The sequence below is a fragment of the Ruditapes philippinarum genome, unplaced genomic scaffold (assembly GCF_026571515.1).
Source record: "Ruditapes philippinarum isolate M1 unplaced genomic scaffold, ASM2657151v2 ctg4044_1_1_1_1, whole genome shotgun sequence".
NCBI lineage: Eukaryota > Metazoa > Mollusca > Bivalvia > Venerida > Veneridae > Ruditapes > Ruditapes philippinarum.
This window is the reverse complement of record NW_026863608.1, coordinates 1,026-25,434: the sequence shown is the minus strand read 5'-3', so window position 1 is coordinate 25,434 and position 24,409 is coordinate 1,026. Positions and strand designations below refer to the sequence as shown.

Sequence of the window (24,409 nt, the reverse complement as noted above, 5' to 3'; positions counted from 1 at the left end):
ATCTGGTACATGACATGGAGGCATGGCCTTTGCCGCTGAAACATTAAATATCAATTCATTAGGAACTGACTACTATTATAATAGTACCAGATTAAGATAATCTGGTACATGACACTGTAGGCATGGCCTTTGCCGCAAATATTTAAATTAAAAATAGTGACACTTTAATTTCTTAATAAGAATAAATCCATAATTTATTTAATTCCTAATTAATATATGCTTATGTTTTTAATAATTTAATTTCATGTTGCCATATAAGAGATACCACCCATTAAAATTCTGGCTATTATTAATTAATAACATTTATATATATATATATATATATATGTATATTTTTTTTTTTATCTATTATTGTTATTATTATATATATATATATATATATATATATATATTTTATTATATTATTCTTTTTTTTTTTAATTATTTACTTATATAACAAAATATATACATACATTTGTATATAGATATGTATTAAGTTTTAATACTTTGTTCACTTGTTTAATATGTATTCATTTTTTTATTTATTTACTTTTGTATTTAAATATTTATTATCATTATTATTTATTTTTATCTTTTATTGTTTATGATCATTTTACTTCCATTTGCTTAACCATACTGATAAAGTAATTAGCTAGCAATACAATAAAGCATGGACATCTTAGGGATGAGAATGTATATCAATGCCTACATCAAAGAATTCACAGTTCAATGTTACTATTATCCTGTTTGATGATACCAATATCTCTGCAGGGGTACTGAATTAAGCATGAACAAAGTTTTATGACCCTAACTTACTTCCAAGGCATCTTGCATCTGGCATTAATGACCATGACAAATTACTGCCAGACAGACAATTTCTCTATCTTCCTCTTTCATAACCTAAGTGCTTATGCTATTTAAAAAGATATATTCACACATTAAGTAAGTAAACATAAATTTATGGCGGTCCAGTCATTAATAACTTTTTTTTTTTTTAGAATGATGTTTAAGACTAATTGCTCAAAAACAATTTATTAAAGCCTGCGCTAAAGCCCTAAGGACTCGCAGAAATTATAAAAACTTGTGCTAAAGCTCAAAAGCTCACAGAAAAATAAAAACCTGTGCTAAAGCTCAAAAGCTCACAGAAAAATAAAAACCTGCGCTAAAGCCCTAAAGACTCGCAGAAAAATAAAAACCTGTGCTAAAGCTCAAAAGCTCACAGAAAAATAAAAATCTGCGCTAAAGCCCTCAATGACTCGCAGAAAAATAAAAACCTGTGCTAAAGCTCAAAAGCTCACAGTAAAAAAAAAACCTGCGCTAAAGCCCTCAATGACTCGCAGAAAAATAAAACCTGTGCTAAAGCTCAAAAGCTCACAGAAAAATAAAAAACCTGCGCTAAAGCCCTCAATGACTCGCAGAAAAATAAAATCCTGTGCTAAAGCTCAAAAGCTCACAGTAAAATAAAAACCTGCGCTAAAGCCCTCAATGACTCGCAGAAAAATAAAAACCTGTGTGCTAAAGCTCAAAAGCTCACAGGGAAAAAAAAAACCTGCGCTAAAGCCCTCAATGACTCGCAGAAAAATAAAACCTGTGCTAAAGCTCAAAAGCTCACAGGGAAAAAAAAAAAAAAAAAAAAAAAAAAAAAAAAAAAACCTGCGCTAAAGCCCTCAAGACTCGCAGAAAAATAAAAACCTGTGCTAACGCCCAATGACTCACAGAAAAACAAGTTATTTAAGCCTGCGCTAAAGCCCTAAGGACTCGCAGAAAATATAAGAACCTGTGCTAAAGCTCAATAGCTCACAGAAAAACATGTTGTTTAAGCCTGCTCTAAAGCCCTAAGGACTCGCAGAAAATATACACACCTGTGCTAAAGCTCAATAGCTCACAGAAAACGTGTTATTTAAGCCTGCGCTAAAGCCCTAAGGACTCGCAGAAAATATAAAAACCTGTGCTAAAGCTCAATGGCTCACAGAAAACATGTTATTTAAGCCTGCGCTAAAGCCCTAAGGACTTGCAGAAAATATAAAAACCTGTGCTAATGCTAAATGGCTCACAGAAAATATAGCTGTGCTTAAGCACAATGGCTCAAAGAAAACAAACATAATAATTTGAATAAAGTTAAAGATCTGTGCTTAATGTGATATGCACAGAAAGTGTTTCAAACAATTGAACATTATAATGGTAGACATTAAGTGATTGTGATCATTGTCTGTTTATATTTCACTTTGGAGTTTTTTGTTGTTTTTTTTTCTTTTAAATTTTGCTAAAGACTATTTATGGCTTATAAAAATTTATAAAATTTCTGCTATAGCCCAATGGCTCTCAGACAACAATAATTAAGTTAATTGTCTCTGTAAAGACTATACCGTAATTATTATCTTCATGATAACACAAATAATATTATGAATATAGTGACTCTACAAGCTATAATATTCTATTCTATGATATCATATTATTTATACTGGCTTTATTCCCTTCCACACTTCTTATCAACAGACAGGTTTTATGATGAACTAATATACCAAAAAAATAAAAATTAGCAATACTCCCCTACGACCGATCCTTGATTACCGATCTAACAGCTGACATGATGGCATGTCTCAAGGACCTGTAAAAGCGTCGCTGTCCATTGTGGTTAAGGTGGATTCCATCTTTCCGGAATATGGGAGTCTGTGAGTAAAACAGCCTTCTGTGCTTCCAGAATCTTGCTTTATCATGCATATCCAAAAGAGTTTGCAGGATTGATACTGAATGCAAGCGTTTGTGTTCAAATAAATCTGACGTAACTTTCGTTGGTCGAGCACGGGTGAATATTTCGCACACTACAACTTTCTCTACAGCATACTCCTGAATAATTAGAGCTGTAATTTCTTCAATTCTATTGGCAATGTCCAGAGAAGATTTTACTGAATCGACATCGTTACCTCCTAATTGAAGAAGTACGATGTTTGGCTCAACTTGTCTCAGAAAATCCCCAAATTTTAAGCTGAAATACGTAACTGCATCACCATCACATACTCTAAAGCCACCTATACCAAAGTGGACCACGGAACACTCTTCCAAATCGTAGTTTGCGGGATATGAATTTTGTTTAAAGTCTTCATGCAGCCGACGAATAAAACTGTGACCTAAAACAGCCACACGTATTCCAGTTTGAATACGACCCAATGCCATATTCCCGTTTTGACTCGGTGACAGTCGGCGATATAAACAGATAAAGAAAACAAAGTTTTTAAACAATCGGTGGTAATCACACCAAAGAAACAAATATATCCAACCTGGTACTTTCCAGATTAAGTTTTGTGTCATATGATATCCACAAATGTCCGTAAAATTAGCTATATAAAATCACTAAATATCAAATCCCTTTCTCTAAAAATGTTTGCTTCCTCTTTCTACGCTTCTTAGTAATTGCTAACTGGTTCAAGACGATTTTATGTAGGGCTATTATCCGTTCAGCCGTCTCTACGAACGGCTAAAACCCGTACCTCCCGTGGCGGCGCATAAAGTTCGCTGATGCTATTCGGCATAGCTTATATTTATGTATGTAAGATAAATGCTGCTGACGAAGGCCGCAAGATCGAAAGCTACGGCAAATTTAAATTAGCGTTTTGATTATATACGACAAGAGATTTTACTATATATATATGAGCCGCGTCACGACAAAACCAACATAATGGGTTTGCGACCAGCATGGATCCAGACCAGCCCGCGCAGTCTGATCAGAATCCATTCTGTTCGCTATCAGTTTCTCTATTTGCTATAGGGTTTGTAAGCGAACAGCATGGATCCTGATCAGACTGCGCGGATGCGCAGGCTGGTCTGGATCCATGCTGGTCGCAAACCCATTATGTTGGTTTTGTCATGACGCGGCTCATATATAGTTTGGGTAACCACAATCTGATCAGTAAAATATAAAGTGTGATCAAAGCGCCGCTTTTGTTTCATTAGGACTACTCATGTTCTAAATGTCCACTGTAATCGACTTACCTGAACATGTGTAGGTGCTGCTAAAGCATAGATGACGCTATCAGTTACGTCATCAGCGGTCATTGCCTGAAATATAATATACCTACATATATACCTACATATATAGATAGATAGATTTAACAGCGGTAAGTATAACCTTGTTGTCAAACGAATGTTATATCAGAAAGTAATATAAAACATATTTAGATATCAATTAACGTCTTTTGTTATTACAAGCCTATGTTCAGTCAAGGGAACATGACATTTTTTTCTAGATAAACATTTATCTTAGTTCCATTGTGAACAAACTTTGCGTCTAATCTGAAGAACTTTCAAGTCCGTTTTTTTTCCTGGGCTAACCATTACCACAATGTATTACCGGTCCTAGTGAATGACATATTGCTTCAGTGATGAGAAAGCAGTAATTTGTCATCACTGGCACCGGTAATACGGTGTGATTCAGCTGTCATATTAAGCTTAAGCTTACTAAAGGTCCAAGTACAGTTTTGACCTATGGTACCTTGGTTTAGGTGCAGAAACCTTTACCACATAAAACAGGCAAAGAATATAACAGTGAAACAAGGGTTGAACGTAACGCTGACTGTTTGATAAAAAGGCAATAATTATTGGCTTTCCAATGTTGAATGAATATGACTGCGATATTTGTATGATCTGTCCGACTATGTTGTTTGGTTACATAAAGAACAACATTCTAAAATACTATTTATAGTTACATAGAAAAGGTCTTAAAGTTTATATTTTCTCTGTAATCGCTCATTTAAAACAATCTAGTTTTATAACAGACAATATGTATATAAAAAGAAAATCACCAACTTGCATTATGTGCAAACTACAGTGACTGGCTAAATTCTCTCTTCTGTAAAATATGAACTTACCGATACACTTGTAAAGCTAAATTAATAAGTATATGTCTAATCTACTTGTTTTAACAGATAGAGAGATCTGTTCCAATTTACCTTATATCTTGAAAAAACTTCGTCTGCGCGCTCTGGTTCATCTGACCACATTCTACTCACAAATTCTGTCTTTGCCATTCCTGGGCTTATTGCCTGAAATGTACCACCAACAGAAACCATCTAATATCTATCTAAGGTTCCAGGTGTTTACCTTTTACACCTGTTATATATAGTAAACGTATTGTGATTGTTGTACTTTACCTGTTGATCTCCGTACTCAAGATCTGCTATTTTACTGTCGTCTGCAAACATTCTATGGGTAAATTCTGTTCTTGCCATGCCCGGACTGATTGCCTGTAAGACATATGCTAACCTATCTGTATGTGTACTATAGTATATACATGTAATACTGACCTGTTCAACGGCCCGTTACATGACAACATGGGTATCCGAGGAGATTCTAGTTAAATAAGGCTACCAGCCCGATAACGTCTAATTCTTATTTGACTGGTCAAAGTTAACGATTTAAGTGAAATGTTGCTTTCTTACTCACAAGTTGAAAGATTCTGTTATTCTGTATAAATTACATATGTATCACAATTTGTTGCTAAAACAACAACATGACTTTTGCTTTTGCTTTTGTTCCACTTATTCATTTGAAATTGAAATGAAAGTAGACAACAGTCAAAAGAAGTAAACGTTCCCGGAAAATAATATATTAAAAAGCATAGAAATGTCCGTCTGGTTGAAGATGTACCTGTATCCCAGAATATCTTTTATCAGCTTGTTCTAGATCATCTTTAAACAAACGATGTGAGAATTCTGTCTTGGCTAAACCTGGACTAATACTCTAAAATGGTGTTTATAAATACAAACAAAGTAATGGAGGAATTAAAATTGAGATGCCAAAATTTACTTTGTAACGTATAAAAATTTCAAGGTAAAACTAGATTTTTAAATGCTTAGATGTTAAAAGTTTATTTGTAACAGTATACGTTGTTGTACTTATCAGCATTTGCCATCAATTTAAAATAAAGTATTCATTTAACTAAATTAAATGTTGAAAAAATAGCAGTGTATAAAGCTATATCTCTTCTGCCTAAAGTCAATAAAATTCGTGTTTGAGTTTTGAAAAGGAACAATACCAAAATGCCTGTATGAAAGAAATATGTCCGTACATTACCTTGAGTATGCACGGAATCATTGCTAAATGGTTAAAAACCGACTTAAAATTATGGAATAATATTTTGTTCCGGAACACTTTATTCTGTTTACGCAAGTTTTAATTTGTGTTTAATTTTCTGTGTTACAATTCTTTCGAGAGTCGACTATAGATTATGAAAACAACATAGTTTTACCCTTATTTTTAATTTCATAAAAATATTGCATTAGATACATGCATGTATAGCTTTATACAATTTAAACTTTTACAAAAATCGTTAAAATAAATTATGAGAAAACATGACATACCGTTACTCGTATATGACTTTTCAATGCACATACTTCATTACGAAGACTGTGGTGCGGGGTTTTATAAGGGTGGTACTGGAGGGGGGTAGGTTTCCAGGTCCATGCTATACTTTAATAGATAATTTAGTCTGTGCCGTAATTTCTCTGTTTTGTAATAATCCGTTAACATGTAATTATTAGTTATCTATTCATCTTTGGTATTAATTTAAAAATCCTTTTGGCATCATATGTAAACACAAAACTCAGTAAGTCCATTTTTCTATTTTTAATATAGTTTCCTTTTATTTTCATATTTACATCAACAGTTCTGACCGGTCAAAATAACAAATGTATATGTACATGTCCATTAAAATGCATCGCAGAAAACTGCGGACTTAAACCGTCACATGTTAAGTGTCTGACTGCCTGAATTCTTCTATCTCAAAAAGTTCTTCTCATTTTAATTAATGCAAAAATAATTGTAACAAAGGTTTCAATAATTAAATAATGAAAAAAAGACCCTTAAACAATAATATTAACCAATGAAAATACATTTTATCAAATATGAAATTATAGATTTGACCAATAAAAATGGTTCGATTAAGACTGATTAACACGCCAGATGTCAAAAGTCAGCGGCCTGTTAATTCCTTTCTTTAAGTCAAACAGATAATCAGATAAGAAAACTTCAAATAAATGTCGTAGATAAAATTAATGATAATAATCACGTTGTCATACATGTGACGTAAATAAACATAAATGTGTCAGACACGTAAATTGCAATAAACATGTCAGGGGTCTGGCTAATTGATAATTTACATATTTCTGAATTTCAATAATTTAAAAACTTTTCATAACATAAACAAGAAAATATAATAATTTTACGAAAAGTATTTTGAAAGAATCAAATGAAAAAAATACAGCATAACATCACCTCCTCCTCTATTTAACTTTATTCCATAAAGTGAGACGTTCCTTATATATATTAAATTTAAACAATAAAAGTGATTGTATTATGCGCTTATGTAGATTGCTAATTCTCAACACATTGTTCCATTTTTATTAATCAAAGTTACTTTCTAAGTGGAATACCACAAACAAGATGTTTAATGTGCACAGATTATCCTGAATTAAATTTGGTGGAAATCCAAAATTTAACTTTTAATTCAATACAGCATTTGTTACATTTATTTTGCAACTTTCTTTTTATGAACTCACAAAAATTCTATTTATTAATCAACCTTAACATAGCTATACCTCAGCATGTAATAGGACATAATATAAGCTTTTTTGAAATTTTAAAATACCAGTATAAAAACCAGACATTATAGTCTATAAGTATTAATATCACAAAGCAAATTATATTAACAAAGTACATGCTAATTTATAGAAAAATTACAAGTTTTATCAACATCTAATGATTAGGTCTTTAAAGATATATATTTCATCTTTTCATGATTATACAATAATTCAACACCAATTCGTCAACGAATGCTTTATATAGACGATACTTCATAATACTTTCATTTTTTTTTCTACTCAACAATTTTAAGTAGCATCACCCATCATCAAACATAATGCAATTATCAACACATGAAACTCTTTACCAGACACCAAAGTGGCACATAAAATCATGATGAAGAAAATCATTCCGACCAATGACACTAAAACACAAGCAAACCACTACTTTAGACACCAACCAAACCAAATACATGTATCGTCGACACATACACCCATTCAGTAACCATAGATAAGACTTAAAAAAAGAATTCACACACACTCAATTCACTAACAGAAATTTACATACAAAATCTTATATATAGTGATGATGTCTAAAATAATCAGATGCAAAGTTAAAGCCATAAACTCAGAAATGACACTACAACCATATTTTTCATAAGAAAATAAATCATATGTCCACATTATCAATAAAATAAAGCCCAATTTTAGGTAAACATACCTTTAAGACAATACTGACATTAAGTATCTGAGAATTAAAAACATGTGAATTGATAAAACAAAATGTTTTGTAATTTATATGTTTTTCTTTCACCGCTTCATCTATCCATAAATTTCATCTGATAATATCCGGCATATTCTTCAACTTCAACGTATCTATTTCCGCGTTCGTTTATTGAATTTTCAGTTCCTATATTTCGTCTTGTTTTTTTTAATCATCAATTCGTCAAGTTTCGTCTACTTGTTTGGCATCAATGTTTCCTTAAAGTCAAATGTTCCTGGTTCCTGAATGTCCTTGAATGCCGATTATTTTGTCTATCACTTTCTTTCAATTTGTTTCGTGGGGAATAAGAAAAAATAGAGCATAACATCGTAACTCGCTTGGCTGCTGATTCGAGGTACCGAGATACTCGCCTCTCTTCTTCACCATGTGTGGTGCGGGGTTTATTATGGTGTTACAACAGGGGTGAGGTATGTTTCCGTGTTCATGATATTCTTTATAACGTTTAAATAAAACACTTCTGTGCCGTAGGTTTCAATGTCCATAATATTCTTTAACAAATAATTGTTTGTCGTATTTTCTCCGTAGTATAATATTCCGTTAAAGTGTAATAGTTATAAATGTCCACATTTTTATTCTTTCGATGGTAATTAAGTACAAACTCAGTAAGTCCGTTTTTCTGTTTTTAATATAGTTTCCTTTTATTTTCATATTTACATCAACAGTTCTGACCGGTCAAAATAACAAATGTATATGTACATGTCCATTAAAATGCATCGCAGAAAACTGCGGACTTAAACCGTCACATGTTAAGTGTCTGACTGCCTGAATTCTTCTATCTCAAAAAGTTCTTCTCATTTTAATTAATGCAAAAATAATTGTAACAAAGGTTTCAATAATTAACCAATGAAAAAATGACCCATAAACAAGAATATTAACCAATGAAAATACATTTTATCAAATATGAAATTAAAGATTTGACCAATAAAAATGGTTCGATTAAGACTGATTAACACGCCAGATGTCAAAAGTCAGCGGCCTGTTAATTCCTTTCTTTAAGTCAAACAGATAATCAGATAAGAAAACTTCAAATAAATGTCGTAGATAAAATTAATGATAATAATCACGTTGTCATACATGTGACGTAAATAAACATAAATGTGTCAGACACGTAAATTGCAATAAACATGTCAGAGGTCTAGCTAATTGATAATTTACGTATTTCTGAATTTCAATAATTTAAAAACTTTTTATAACATAAACAAGAAAATATAATAATTTTACGAAAAGTATTTTGAAAGAATCAAATGAAAAAAATACAGCATAACAAGACCCTCAGTTAGTGCTTTTACGGCGAATTTAGTGGCAGCATAGAAATGTATGTGTGATGCATTCGGAACCACTCGGTGACCGGACATACTGAAATGATCAGACAGAACAATAGTTAGTTAATAAAAACATGATTCAATATCACAAGTAACGTTATAATCAGAGCCTAAGTTAAAGTTTCATGCCAAATATTACTATATGTTTTCAATAAAGCATACATAAAATATAAGGCTTACAATTATGTTATGCTCAAACCCGTACATATATGGTCAAGAGGAAATTTAAATACATCAATGAGCAGTCCAGTCTGTTTGAAGAAACGCTGATAAAGTTCTAAGTGATTTAGAATGACCATTTATCTAATGAGTAATAATATTTTGTTATAGAACACTTTATTATCTGCTAAATAAATACATGTAAAATCTGATCATGTATCTCGCACTTGCTAACATCAACGTTATTATTCATTGCATAGACCTTCCATTATTCACTAGTCTTTAAATATCAAGTTATGGTCACGTATACTTTACTTTTCAACGCTGCAGAATTAATTGAACTGGAATAGATTATCTCAATATTTTAAATTATTCTTAAATATACTATGATTTAAAACTGTATGAGGAGTTTGCAAAAACGGAAATCGGTGACAACCATAACTGATTCACTGAGGGTACTGCTGGTAATTAAGGAGCTAAAATTTCTTGCAGGGAGTTGTTGTTTGAATTGTCATGAAATGCAATCTGTCAAGAAACATACCACATGTATGTAAAATAAACTTAATTATATTTTAAATCAAATAAAGAAAAATCATTATTGTTTGCCTTTAATTGTATTTATATCAAAATTTATTTTTAGATCAATTTAGTTGGCTTTACCAAATGAATATATTTTCATATCTTACACTTGCTAGCCTCTATGCTGGAAACGGTCGTACATTTGTATCTGACCTTTATTCTGATGGAAAAAAACTTGGGAAAACCTAAAAGCCTTCCAAGGTTTTAACAAAAGTAGTTCAGCAATTACTAGTATCTTTATCACTTATTTATACGCCATTATTTCGTTTTTGTTTGTTTATGTTTTTCAATTTTTACGGTTGTTTCAAATTTGTTGATTTCGATAAGCTATGTTTCCTTGTCTTTTAAATATTACTGCATCTGATATTTGTGTTTTAACGTGTGTTAATGAACTGTTAAAATCAAGGCTTTAAATATTCAATTAAATCTGTGGTTAAATTGAGAACTAGTTGCCGAGTCGGAAGGTTACTTGAAGCTCTTTCACTGGTAATGATTTTGTCTCTGACCGGCTGACAACAAAAGCACACATACCTGCTCATAAGAACAATATGGCCGTCGTCAACACCACGTTCTCGCATGGATTTAACCGCCTCTCTTGAACAAATACATAGCCCTAATACGTTTATCTTAAAATCAATATATAAAACATTATTTTGATATGGTATTAACAAAAGCAGACAAAATCAAAATAATTTAACATTTACTTCCTGAAAACCATTCAAGGTACATGTACATGCATTATTTCAGGCTTTCGCAAGCACCACAAAGCGTCAATAAATTACATACAGTGATTTGAAACATCATGGTGGTGTATCTGAACAGGGATGATTTGATCATCAAGCCTTTAACAATCCTAATTCTTAACCATTTGTTAACTTGGTCACTTCAATTTTTTTTTATGAACACAATTTTGACGCAAAACAAAACTTTTATAAATGGCACTGCTGGCGAAACAAATAGCTGAATACATACGTTTACAGTCAAAATTTGTAGAATTCTCTGCTATTATTTTGTTTGCGCATCTCATTCCTGATGCTGCTCATCTTAATTAGCGATCGCCTCTTGAACTATATGTATATAGATATAAGGAAAAGATAAAGAACTTACATCTAGCATATGTCTCCACTGTTCTGTTGTTCCAGACAATAACGGCGCGTTATATGAAAGACCAGCATTATTAATACACACATCTACTCCGCCCAGATCTTTCTTGATCTTTTCAAACATGGCCAGAATTTCGTCCTCTTTAGATATGTCACATCTTATTGCAGTCAAAGATCCCTTCGAGTCTTTTAAACTTTCTGATAAGCTCTAAAATGACGGATTAGATCTAATATGAAAATGTTAAAAGTGCATATAAAGTTGACACAAGATACAACCGTTGCATACTTCAAAGGAATATTACATGATACATGGCTAGTACCCAACATTTACATATTAAGTGTGGAACCAGGCTTTCTTATTTGGGAGACTGGGGTTGTAGGAGGGACCGCCAGGAAATAGTGGTTGTCAACGCAGCGTAGCTACGACTAGGTTGTATATACAGTGGCAGAGATTTGGAAAATTGCGCATTTTTGGGTCGTTTTTGTTCTGAAATACGTACACTGTATTCGAGCCAGTGAAAAACGTATACTAAATACGAGATTAAATCAATACAAAATGTTGACCCATATCTTTACGTATTAATTAGTATTCTTCTCAGACACTCCGAATAGATAAATACATCTACATCTAAATGTACGTTACCTACCTGTATTTTTTCAATGTTTCTGGCACATCCAACTACTTTCATTCCATATTCCACCAAACGTTTTGCAATCGATTCCCCGAAACCAGCCGAGGCACCGGTTACAAGAGCAACACGTCCAACCCACTTTTCCATTTTCAGATGAATATATTGATATGTTAAATACTGTACACGACTTTGAGCTTAAATGTTATCATTGTTGGGTATGTTATCTACACAGATAGCATAAAGACATTGTACATGTATCATGTAGTGACACTCGGTTGTTATAATTTTACGTCTGCTATTATGCCAATTATTTCTCTAATGAGAAGATCAACAATGACAATCATACGTTTAAAGCAACATATGAATCCAGATTTGTGCTCTTATATAAAGTTTTAATAAGTTAAAATGTCACGTGATTTAACATGGTTTAAGGCACTTATATCATAAATTACCTATTCTTAATAATCAGCTAATAAATATTAAAAAAAGAAGAGATCTCTGTCTTTCTTCTTTTATATCTTTGGAAATACCTGAATAATCTTATATGGTTTAAACATAAATTATTTTAGTTCGATTCTGTAGGAAGCTTAAATTCTAAGCTTATAAACACCCTTGGAATCAATCAGACTTCAGTATAGTACAAAGAAATGAGTGTCAAGGAAACAACGACTAGCCCCTAAATAATCTTATTTATAACACATTTTCCTTCAATAGCCTAATTTAAATGCAAAATTGTAAACTAAGTGCAAGTCTATTTCCCCATATAGCCTACTGGTGATGACACTGGAGTTACATCTTATATTATGTTAGGATACGTTTTTAGTTATTTAATTGTACATGCCCTTATATTGCAAAACATTTTTGCTTTGCTAGAATTCACAGATGAAACAATTCAAATTATGACTTTAAAACTTGAAAACGATTGTGATCGTGATATGACGCAAATGACTAATCAATTTACAACGATCGTTCGTGTGCCGGTGTGGCAAGACAAGGCTATCTTTTCTTTCGTTACTGTATATCCTTGTAGCTTTGTGTGAGAGAGTCAAGGAATTTTAAGCGCTTAATAAATAAATAAATAAATAAATAGATTAATTAATTAATTAATTAATTAATTAATTAATTAATTAAGATCAAAATGAAATACAAATTATGGAACAGATTGTTAATTTGAAATTTTGATATGATAGAGCCTTCTAACATTCCTTTGACGGCAAAGCATTAATTAGATTAAGAATTGCTTTCACGCATTTCGAATCACATATTAGCACACTAAAGTAATGTAATAGCACACTAAAGTAATGTAATCACGCCGTATTACAGGAGCCAGTGATGGCAAATTGATGTTACGATGACAGAAATTTAAGGTTTACCGATTACTTACCTGGTTGGTATATTGACATTACGCAAATAATAACAGTTTTCATTGCTAGTAACTTAATGTTCATTGACTGGGGATACTATCAGATAACTTTGGACTCGTTTTCTATTTCAAATTAGTATTGTTTTGAGCGGGTTAAAAATGGCATCTTCGGAAAAGTTCGTAAAAATGGTTGTAGTTATTTGTTCAAAATATCCCAAGAGTGATTGTGTGTTATACACATAAACAATCATCATTTAGGGTCACGTTTACAAACTTTACCCTAGTACTACTTTTCTTGATAATGTTACACTCGGTCTAAGAGAAAATGCTACCGTTGCTGTCAGACATGTATTTTCGAGACTGTCGAAGATGGCAGAGACAGAAAATCAACATAATTATCAGAAAATTTATAAAGTCAAACGTAAAAACAATTACAAGGGCTACCAAAATAGATAATTCCTAATGTCTATGTTTACAAAAGGTTTCTTTTTATTTTCTAAACTACAAAAAATATTATGTCGTTGTTATGCAAGCATTGCTAACATTTCGATATGTATCGAAAACTAGGAAATAACATATGCAAATTATCAAGTTTTACTTTGGCGGAGTATTTTTACAGATCTTGACGATACTTCTTGCTTACAAATAAGTCTTGAATTATACAACTTTACTAACGCAAACCAAGCGGCCGATCAGTTTTCGTCATTATAAGTTCTCTATGAAATTTCAAAAAGCTCATATACAATTTCACAATTTCTAGGAAAATCTTGAGATTACAGAATCTACTACTTATTTTTTTGTATTATTGAATTATTTTATTTCTGCAAAACGTGGACGTTTTAAAACGTTTTATATACATTAAATGTGGGAGTTATATTTCAACCTTTGTCTTGAATAACGCATTCGATTTCTTACCTACCTATCCTAGTTCTTAACCTGCTGAATTTTTGAAATGGACTTTTTTAAGCATCCATTTTCGTAACTCACAGTCACGCATGAACATATTTTCTGTCTTGAGAAAATATTACAAATGATAGTATAAAGGAACGATACGAATAAAGAAATTAATAAAAAAAAATCTTGATTTTCTGTCAAATGGGGACACGAGTCCGATATTACAATATAGTATGTCCAGTTTATAACCTACCTTTATAAATCAGCAAAATTTTAGATGTCTGTCATGATTGCAGCAATCTGTCATCACTATAGCGCCGGTAATACAGTGTCATGATTGCAGCAATCTGTCATCACTATAGCGCCGGTAATACAGTGTCATGATTGCAGCAATCTGTCATCACTATAGCGCCGGTAATACAGTGTCATGATTGCAGCAATCTGTCATCACTATAGCGCCGGTAATACAGTGTCATGATTGCAGCAATCTGTCATCACTATAGCGCCGGTAATACAGTGTCATGATTGCAGCAATCTGTCATCACTATAGCGCCGGTAATACAGTGTCATGATTGCAACAATCTGTCATCACTATAGCGCCGGTAATACAGTGTCATGATTGCAGCAATCTGTCATCACTATAGCGCCGGTAATAAAGTGTCATGATTGCAGCAATCTGTCATCACTATAGCGCCGGTAATACAGTGTCATGATTGCAGCAATCTGTCATCACTATAGCGCCGGTAATACAGTGTCATGATTGCAACAATCTGTCATCACTATAGCGCCGGTAATACAGTGTGGTTTTATCATTGATTTTAAATGCATGCGCACATTTTCATACATTTTCATGTGCATGCTTGTGAAAAAAGTTAATAGTATTAGTGTTATACATGCCCCCTGGTTAGCAAGGTTAGCATAGTTAGATTAGATGTATGGTCACTACAACACTGCATTGTTCATAGCATTGTTCCATACGAGCAGGGATCTGTGTAGCTTTTGCTGTCTGGATAGTTTGTCCACATGAAAGAATTCAAATACCCTTGCGCAATTTAACTCAGTGATATTCACTACTCAGCCAATAATAAAATAAACGAAGTCCTGCTCTATCAAATTTTAATTCACAAAAAATTTCAAAATATTTGGTTTTATTTTATACACACTAACCTACAGAACTATATATGCATCGGTAGTTATCCCCAAGGCTATGTATGGCTGTGAATTACTAAACTAAAGCGCTCGCATAGATTCTGCATTAAGTCAATATTGGGACTCAAAGGAAACACAAACACGAGCTACAGTCTAGCTACAATAGATATTGACTCATGTGAAACTATAATAGACAGTAGAAAATTAACAGTTGTCGACCACCAACTCGATATTTGGCTAAGACCGCCTTACATTTGAAGTGCGACGAACAAATAATGGGGTTTAATAGATTTTATGCCCACATAAAATAATTTATGTCATTGTTCTGTCCCTATACTCATTACTGTACAGAATATTACGGGTCAGGTTTTTAGCCGTTACGGGTCAGGTTTTAGCCAAGTACGTCTTAGCCAATCGATATCAAGACTTAAATCATGTGATGTTAATTAACCAATGATTACATTAGATCTATCACAAAGAAATAATTTTTGGCGAGGAATGATTCTCGCCTTTCTGTTTACTAAAATTTATCTATTTTTGAAGTCATAAGCTTTACTTAAAGTGAACTAATTACGTATTACTATGAACAGTTATCTTATTAATCTGCTGGGAGCGAATTTTAGGGACGGTGTCCCCCGTTTCATATTCAATTTCGTGACGAAAATGGCAATTCATTTCACGGCAACACGGGCAGGATATCGTAACAGGATACAATTTATTATCAAATGAACATTTCTACATTCGTTATTAAATTTTCACCTCATTTGAGACTCGGGAATTTAGACAGAACGATTGTAATCTACGATATGGATTTAATTTTCACAGACATATTTTTTTGTAGAAATGCAACTTTTTTGGGAGCTTTGAAAGTTTGAGACATCATCAGTCGGGAAACAGTTGTGCCGGCCTTTGGACACTGTTGGAACTAATGACATTTACAAATCAGAATTTATCCACAAAACGTTGCTCGTCATATTACAGATTTCGTAGATACCATACTATTTACGAGTCCTGAAAGTTACCATTGTTCAACAGTTCAAGTTTTGTACAGATGCCAAAACAAACATAAACGATCATACTTATGGCGAATAAATGGTTCATGGTTGACATGTCTAAACAACATTTACCTGTTTACACCAGATGGATGCCACCTGTTTACTCTGATCAGCTACGTCTCCTCAATGAGATAAGAACAGCAGCTTGGTCGCCGCCCCGAAGCATTTCATTTGTCAGACAATTTCAAAAGATAAGTATTTTGTGTACTATGTCTTTAAGTTATATTGTACTAAAGTCAGTATTTTACTGCATTGTCTGCCTGCCCTGTTAAACTATGAACAGATGAAGTCTAGGTTGTTGCTTTGTCTTAACAAATTAATATAATAAGCTTTGATTATGACTCGAAGTTGATCTACTTAATGAATTTATCAGTGAGTAAATTTCTTTATATTTATAATATATAAGGTTATTCATTGCCGGGTTTGTTGTTGGTCATCATTATTCTCCTAATGATAATGTACAAGAATGCAGTATTAATCAGACATAATTTTTCCTGGACACATAATTGAAATTCTATATTAGTCATGTTAGTTATCACTTATTTCCAATTCATTTACAGTTCACACAAAACTTCTAATTAGAGTAGATAATAGTACATGTTGATTTTCTGCTAGTCTACTATACATTTGTACACACATCATCATAGCAGTATTATTTAGCAACATGTTAAGTAACAGTCCAGATTGGGAGCGATTTAGCCTATTTCTTTTTTTAATTTACATTTTTTTGTTGACTCCAACTAAATACAGTAAGTGTGATTTAGTTTATAATTTCCATACATTCATGTTTCACTGTTTTGTTTTTTTTTCAGTCATTGAATTTAAGAATTCAAAATTACTGTTTCTGAATTCTAATTTTGAATTATTCTACTATACACTTAATCAAATTTTCTTTAAATTTAATTTTATGACCCTGAAGCTATTTTCACTGGCCTAGGACCAGTGTTAAATTCTATGACTGGTTTTAACAACAGTTTAAAACACGATACAACACAAGGTTTAATTTACAGTCCGTGTTAGTTGCATTTATACATATTCTAGTATACATGGCTTAATATATAGTTTTATGTCTGCTGGGACTTAGTTAATCATTTAGTACACATTTTCAACACAATATATAGTTGACGATCCATGTGAGTGTGATTTTGTTTATAATTAATACGCATCGTATGATAAATGAACTGTTGGTTTATAATCCATGTCTGCTTGATAAAGTTTACAGTTCACGACATAGTTTTATAATACATGTACATGTAAGTGTGATTTTGGTTTACAATTCGCACACATCCCATGATACATGGCTCCGGTTAATAGACCATGTCTTAGTGATTTAGTTTACCGATGATACACATGGTTTAGTTTACACGCATATTTTCTACACATGGTTTAGTTTACACTCCTGGTGAGTGTGATTGAGTATATCCAATTATACATTGCTTAAGTTTATAGACAATGTCTGCGTGATTTAGTTTACAGTTCACGCCTAATTTCTACACATGGTTAGTTTACAGTCCATGTGAGTGTGATTTAGTTTACAGTTCACACTTATCATATTATACATGGCTTAGTTTAAAGTCCATGTCTGCGTGATTTAGTTTACAGTTCACGCCTATTTACACATGGTTTAGTTTACAGTCCATGTGAGTGTGCTTTAGTTTACAGTTCACACATATCCTATTGTACATGGTTTAGTTTTAAAGCCCATGTCTGCGTGATTTAATTTACAGTTCACACTTATTTATTCACACATGGTTTAGTTTACAGTCAGTGCGAGTGTGATTTAGTTTATAGTTCACTCATAATTATCCTATCAGAATTAATTTAATAATCAATTACATTTCATACATTTAGTCTACCTTAATGACAAAATAATTCATATTTTTCAGATGAAACGGCCACAAATTCTCCTTACACCTGTTATTCAGGTCCACAACAAGGAAAAAGCCAAATACCAAGAATGTCCAGTAAATTCTGCAAAAACCAAGACTAGTCGAGGGAGCAATCATTATCGTTGAATTAATAGTGCAAGCGGACCTGGGACCTAAGACAATGCTTTCATCAGTACATTAGCAGCCTTTCATTACATGTTTCATAGTTTTCAAGGTTGAGTCAGATAATGAATAAACTGATGTTGGCATACATGTTTTACACAGCTTCAAGGAAATTCATATTTATTGCCCAAGACAGTTGAAATAACATAAGAAGTAATGGTATTCAGATTGCTGAGCTAATAATTACACCTTTTATAAACCAGAAATAGATTCTGTACTTGTCTAATGCCATAAATGACAAATGTTACACAATAACAAACATGACAAATGTTACATAATAACAAACATGGCATGTACATATTTGTATCGAAATAACCAAACTGGGAGGTAAAAACCGCCAGATTATGATAACATTGTAATGTAATTCAAATAGATTACAATCTTAACAAAAGTTATGTAAGATGAAAAGTTGAACCAAAAACCATCTACATAAATATAATAAAATGGATTGCTGATCAAAAACAATTGACCAGAAAAAATAAATATTTTCCAAATCGTGGTCGACTCGCCCAGGAAAAAACATAGTTTTGGAAACCTGTGCCCTTTTATCTTGTGTCTTAGTACCACTTGATGTAGGGCTCCATCCTTGGGAAAATAGTTTAAACATTCTATACATTAAAAAGTGTATAACATATGACTAGATCATAAGTATTTATGACAACAAATAGAAAAATATTTGAAAGAGATAATATAACATCGACTAGTTTTATAAATCTTTGCATGAACAATATACATATAATATTATATATATATATAGTGTATGTCATGAATAGTTGCACAAATAATTGAGATAAACAATAAGTGAAACAACTGATTCATTAAGAATAAATGAAATGGTATTTATATCAACATCAAAAATTGAAAGAGGAGGATGGAGTTGGAGGAGGTGGATTTTAGTAAACAGAAAGGCGAGAAATCATTCCTCGCCAAAATTATTTCTTTGTGATAGATCTAATGTAATCATTGGTTAATTAACATCACATGATTTAAGTCTTGATATCGATTGGCTAAGACGTACTTGGCTAAAACCTGACCCGTAACGGCTAAAAACCTGACCCCGTAATATTCTGTACAGTAATGAGTATAGGGACAGAACAATGACATAAATTATTTTATGTGGGCATAAAATCTATTTTATGTATTGTCCAGGTCAAGCAAATATAACTGGCAAGACGAACTTGTTTGGTATGAGATAAAACACAACACTTAGGTTGAATGAAATAGGGCATTTATTAAATGCCATAAATGACAAATGTTACACAATAACAAACATGACAAATGTTACATAATAACAAACATGGCATGTACATATTTGTATCGAAATAACCAAACTGGGAGGTAAAAACCGCCACAAAGGGATTACATGTGTTACAAACATACACAACAACCGAAGATTTCCATTTAAATAAATCGTGTATTTATAGAAAAAAAATAAAATTGAATTTTCTGTTTATTATATACTAGTATTTGACCTGGCGATTCGGAGGACTTTAATTTTGTGTATTGGCTGATTATAGAAGAAAGTAGTCCGTGAAGACACCACAGAAAATACGGAAAATATGTTTCACTGCAGTGGAAAACACTTACAGTGAACGTATTGAAAATTAAATAAAACGAGTAATTTAGCTTCATCCTCGGGCGAAGTCACGTACATCGAAACGCTTTGATATTAAATACATTGTGTATGAAACGATCGGTTGTCCACCTCTGATTCATGTGGAGAAGTTGGCAGTTATTTTTGGAGAAGAGGTTTATAATGGTACAAACATGAGAAACACTATGGTTATTTCCCGCCATTGTTTAAAAAAATGGAAACTTAAATAATTATTTCCATCGGGAATTGGATGATTTTGATAATCGCCTTCAGTATATTTGAGAGAGAGAAACTGATCAATAACAATTCAAAATTGACAGATTACAATTTTTATTTTTATAAAGTAACGGAAACAATCGTATGCGTCAGTCTATAAGCGTATAATTTTTAAACATACACCGATGTAGGCATAGGGATCTAACGTTACTCCAAAATTCTCCAAAATAGCAAAACGGACATACTTTTGAGATTGCTTGCAAAATAAACCGGAATGCGGTTTTCAGGTAACGTGAAAATCTACGGCTATCCTGGCCAAGAATTCTCCCTGTTGCCTGAAAATACTTGTTGCTTCGTTTGCATTTTTCGTGCCATTTATGTGCTTCAATTTCTGATTTGTATAAAAATTGTTCCCAGTCTTGTTTGTTTCCCTCCACACGCCCGACTAGTAACTCGTCTCCAAGGATATACAAACATTTGAAGAGATTTGTTCTCGATTCTGTTATATGTTTATAGAACAAAAACGTGTTATCATAATGTTCCGGTGTTTGATTTACACATTTATTAACATTAATGAATTCATCAGCCGGTAAAATGTTGACTACCACAATTTCCCCTGCAATTTCTGTATGAAATATCGGCTCTCTCTTTTTTTTCTTGAACATTCTTGGCATATTATTGACATTGTTTTTTATAAATGCTCTAACTGAACGAGGAAAATTACTCATTTCACCTTTGTATGATTTATCATTCTTTTTAGACTCATTTAGAATAGCAGTTTCGTCATAATATCCTCCAAATGAATTATTGGTTCCAGCAACCTTTTCCGTTTTTATCCTAGTATCACCCACTCGCTCCTGCCATACATTAATTATATAACTTTTTGACGTCTGAAAACACAATGTAACAACTTTTCACTTACATTATTACAGATACTACTTTTTCATCTGATCCAGCAAACGTTGTCGTCGTGGTAACGTCGTCACATCCTCTGATGACGTCATAAAGCAGTGTAAGTATTAACACTAAAAAGCGTTTCTTGTCACAGGGAAAAATATTTCAATTATTGTGTTTTGTCTTTCTCACATACCGAGCTATTTAAATAAATTAATTTTAATAACGGACAACAATTTTGATAAATATTTATTTCTACTCAAATCATCTAATAATTGTATAGGTCTAGATCTATTTATAATTCAGAAAGCCTTTTTTGGCAATTTTGTTATCACAAACAATAATGCATATACATGTTTTTATAATGTTTCGCCTAAAATCGGCTCAGCTAGATCTTTATTTATGAAAAAAAAATAGTTGAGAAAATATTTATTCCGTTATTCGGCTGCAAAACAGCCGAGTGTTATTTATTACATGCTTTTCGATAGTTTATAGAAATATATCAGTGAAATAAAGAACTGATAATTCACTGTTTGGAACAGTGAAATTACCACTGTTTTGAATTTTCACTGTTTTGAATTTAAGCCCGTTACGTTATTTCAGTGAAATACCAGCGTGCACAGTACAGGAAACCAACTTACTGACGTGACGTCGTTAATGACGCCACATTGTATTATTATTTGGCGCTTTTTTCATTTAGCATTAGGTTAAAATGTCTTTTTAAATGTTTCTTTGCATACAATAAAAAGAAAATTTGTTTAGTTTAGTGCCAGATCGAAATATACATTATTTCACCCCGTGAACGCCAAAAGTTCATAATTCAATCGTGGCTGTGCCACTCGTGAAATATACCTTTTGGTGCTCTCTCGTTGAAATATATTCCGATCTTACACTGACCTCTATATAATTTTGATTAAGACGCTTGAATAACTTTGGAATGACATGATTTATTTTGCGAATCGTAAATAATAATACAAGTACATTAAAGCATTCAAATACATCAACTTTACACTTCGTGACCTATTTTCAATTTCTTGCTTTGTTGCAAAACATTTTTATTTACATTTCTTTCAAAAGGAAAGACACTGTCTCTTATCTTCGTACACAAATAATGGACTGTACAACTGTCCGATTTCTTGTATTTTCACCGAATAAACCAGGCTTAAATTAAATCATTCGTAAACACATTGTCTCCATTTAAAGGGGAACAGTTAAGAGCTGTTGCATTGCATTGTCATAAACCATCTGAATTTTTCAATTTACCCGTTTGTTTACCTTCATCACTAGAAAACAAGTTAGTATTATAAACGACATGTATATATCTTTTAAAGTTTTGTATTTTTCTTCTGAGATGTTTGGATAGTGTTGTATGGACATTGTTCTGGCTAGCCGTCTTTTATATAGTAAACATTGGTCACATATGTGCTTTTTATTGTGGTTACCTTGGTAACAGGTCTGATGACTAATGCTTAACCAACTTTGCTCAAATTTACGGCTTTTTTGTTGATCTTTTGTTTATTAAAATGTCATATATCGTTTAACTGGGATATCAGCACTGTCTATCTGTAAATAAGACTCGTTATGTCAGATTCCGGTTACCTTGAATTAAGCGTAAATATAAAACAAGTACTCGTATGGACGTAATAGAATATCCGCGTAGTTACGCTTCCCATTTGATTTCATTTTTCACAACTACACTGATCTAACCAGACATTCATAAAAGAAGCATTTTTGTGCGGCTTGAGTGCACAGCAGACCATTCTACCGCAGTCATTTTACGGTTGCGTAAAACCTGGGTTGGCTTATTTTATGCAGCTGACAACAATACAACCTATAGGCGATCAGGTGCTTTAGACAGGGTTCGGGCACTAACCATTGTTTGGCTGTTGTCGATGCACTTCGCATGTCCAGTTTATGTGATCGCCAAAACTGGAGCCAGAGAGACAGCGCAAATTTTTCATGGTGAGGGTTCGACTATAGAATAAACTCGTGACATCAATGTAATCTAACCACTGTAAATTTTCGTATTGTCTAGTGACCATAGTTAGCATCCGAACCCTGCCTTAGAGTCCGACAGGACGGAGCAAAAACAAATATTATGAAGGAACAATAACATACTTTATGACGGAGCAATAGCAAACATTACGACGGAGCAGTAACAAATATTACGACGGAGTATTAACAAATATAAGGACGGAGCAAAAACAAATATTATGACGGAGCAATAGCAAACATTATTACGAAGCAATAACAAACAATATGACGGAGCAAAAATTTACATTATGACCGAGCAATGATTTGCATTTTGACAGAGCAGTAACAAATATTATGATGGAGCAATAGTTAATATTATAACGGATCAATGACATTGTGACGGAGCAATAACAAATATTACGACGGAGCAATAACAAATATTTTGACGGAGCAATAGAAAACAATACGACGGTGCAATAACAAATTATGACGGAGCAATAACTAATTTTATGACGGAGCAAAATATCAAATATTATGACGGAGCAAAATATCAAATATAAGGACGGCACATAAATAAATATTATGACGGAGCAATAGCAAACATTACGACGCAGCAATTACAAATATTAAGACGGAGAAATAACTCACATTATGACGGAGCAATAGCAAACATTACATTGGTTAATATATATCAAGAAGTATAAACAAATCCAGAAGAAGACAGGTTCATCATACAAGGCAAGTAAACATTTTATTTTCTTCGTATGTCAAAAAAAAAACGATTTCAATCTACTAACGATTAGAATCTTTTTATGAATCACATTAAATAAACAGTAAAATAATCAATATCTTTAAATATTCAATTCATGTTATTTAAATGGAACATCAACATGAATTTTCTTACTATCATCACATAAAGAAAAGTAGACCGTCATGTTCAGTTTTATTATTGTTATATTACTTCGTCCGTCTGCGAACAGAGTTTTACGAGTTTTTTTTAAAAAAAACTTTTTATCTAATATTACTTAGAGGTTAATACTTGGTTGCTGCTCGCCATTATGCGATAATGGCCCGAAGATGTGCATAA

General features: G+C 32.5%; 1 protein-coding gene and 1 long non-coding RNA gene across 5 annotated transcripts in view; one reads left to right on the top strand and one right to left on the bottom strand.

Annotated features, from left to right (window-relative positions):
* The window catches only part of LOC132722683 (dehydrogenase/reductase SDR family member 11-like), a 40,796-nt gene extending 28,186 nt beyond the window's left edge, over positions 1 to 12,610 (bottom strand). The window contains exons 1-7 of one of the 4 annotated variants that reach the window (XM_060707205.1): positions 12,148 to 12,385; positions 11,505 to 11,708; positions 10,929 to 11,023; positions 9,608 to 9,693; positions 6,336 to 6,382; positions 5,127 to 5,219; positions 3,970 to 4,035 (exon numbers count right to left, since the gene is read on the bottom strand). In XM_060707205.1, coding sequence (XP_060563188.1) covers positions 3,970 to 4,035; positions 5,127 to 5,219; positions 6,336 to 6,382; positions 9,608 to 9,693; positions 10,929 to 11,023; positions 11,505 to 11,708; positions 12,148 to 12,279 — 723 coding nt within the window. In that variant the 5' untranslated portion in view covers positions 12,280 to 12,385. Of the gene's footprint in view, positions 1 to 3,969; positions 4,036 to 4,925; positions 5,019 to 5,126; positions 5,220 to 5,622; positions 5,716 to 6,335; positions 6,383 to 9,607; positions 9,694 to 10,928; positions 11,024 to 11,504; positions 11,709 to 12,147 lie in introns of all 4 variants that reach the window. The other 3 variants (XM_060707203.1, XM_060707202.1, XM_060707206.1) reach the window with 3 other exon arrangements.
* Positions 12,611 to 15,824: 3,214 nt separating this feature from the next.
* On the top strand, positions 15,825 to 16,518 carry LOC132722681 (uncharacterized). Its single transcript, XR_009624644.1, has 2 exons — positions 15,825 to 16,238; positions 16,380 to 16,518. It is a non-coding gene; the product is annotated as an uncharacterized LOC132722681 (long non-coding RNA).
* The last annotated feature ends 7,891 nt before the right edge of the window (positions 16,519 to 24,409 follow it).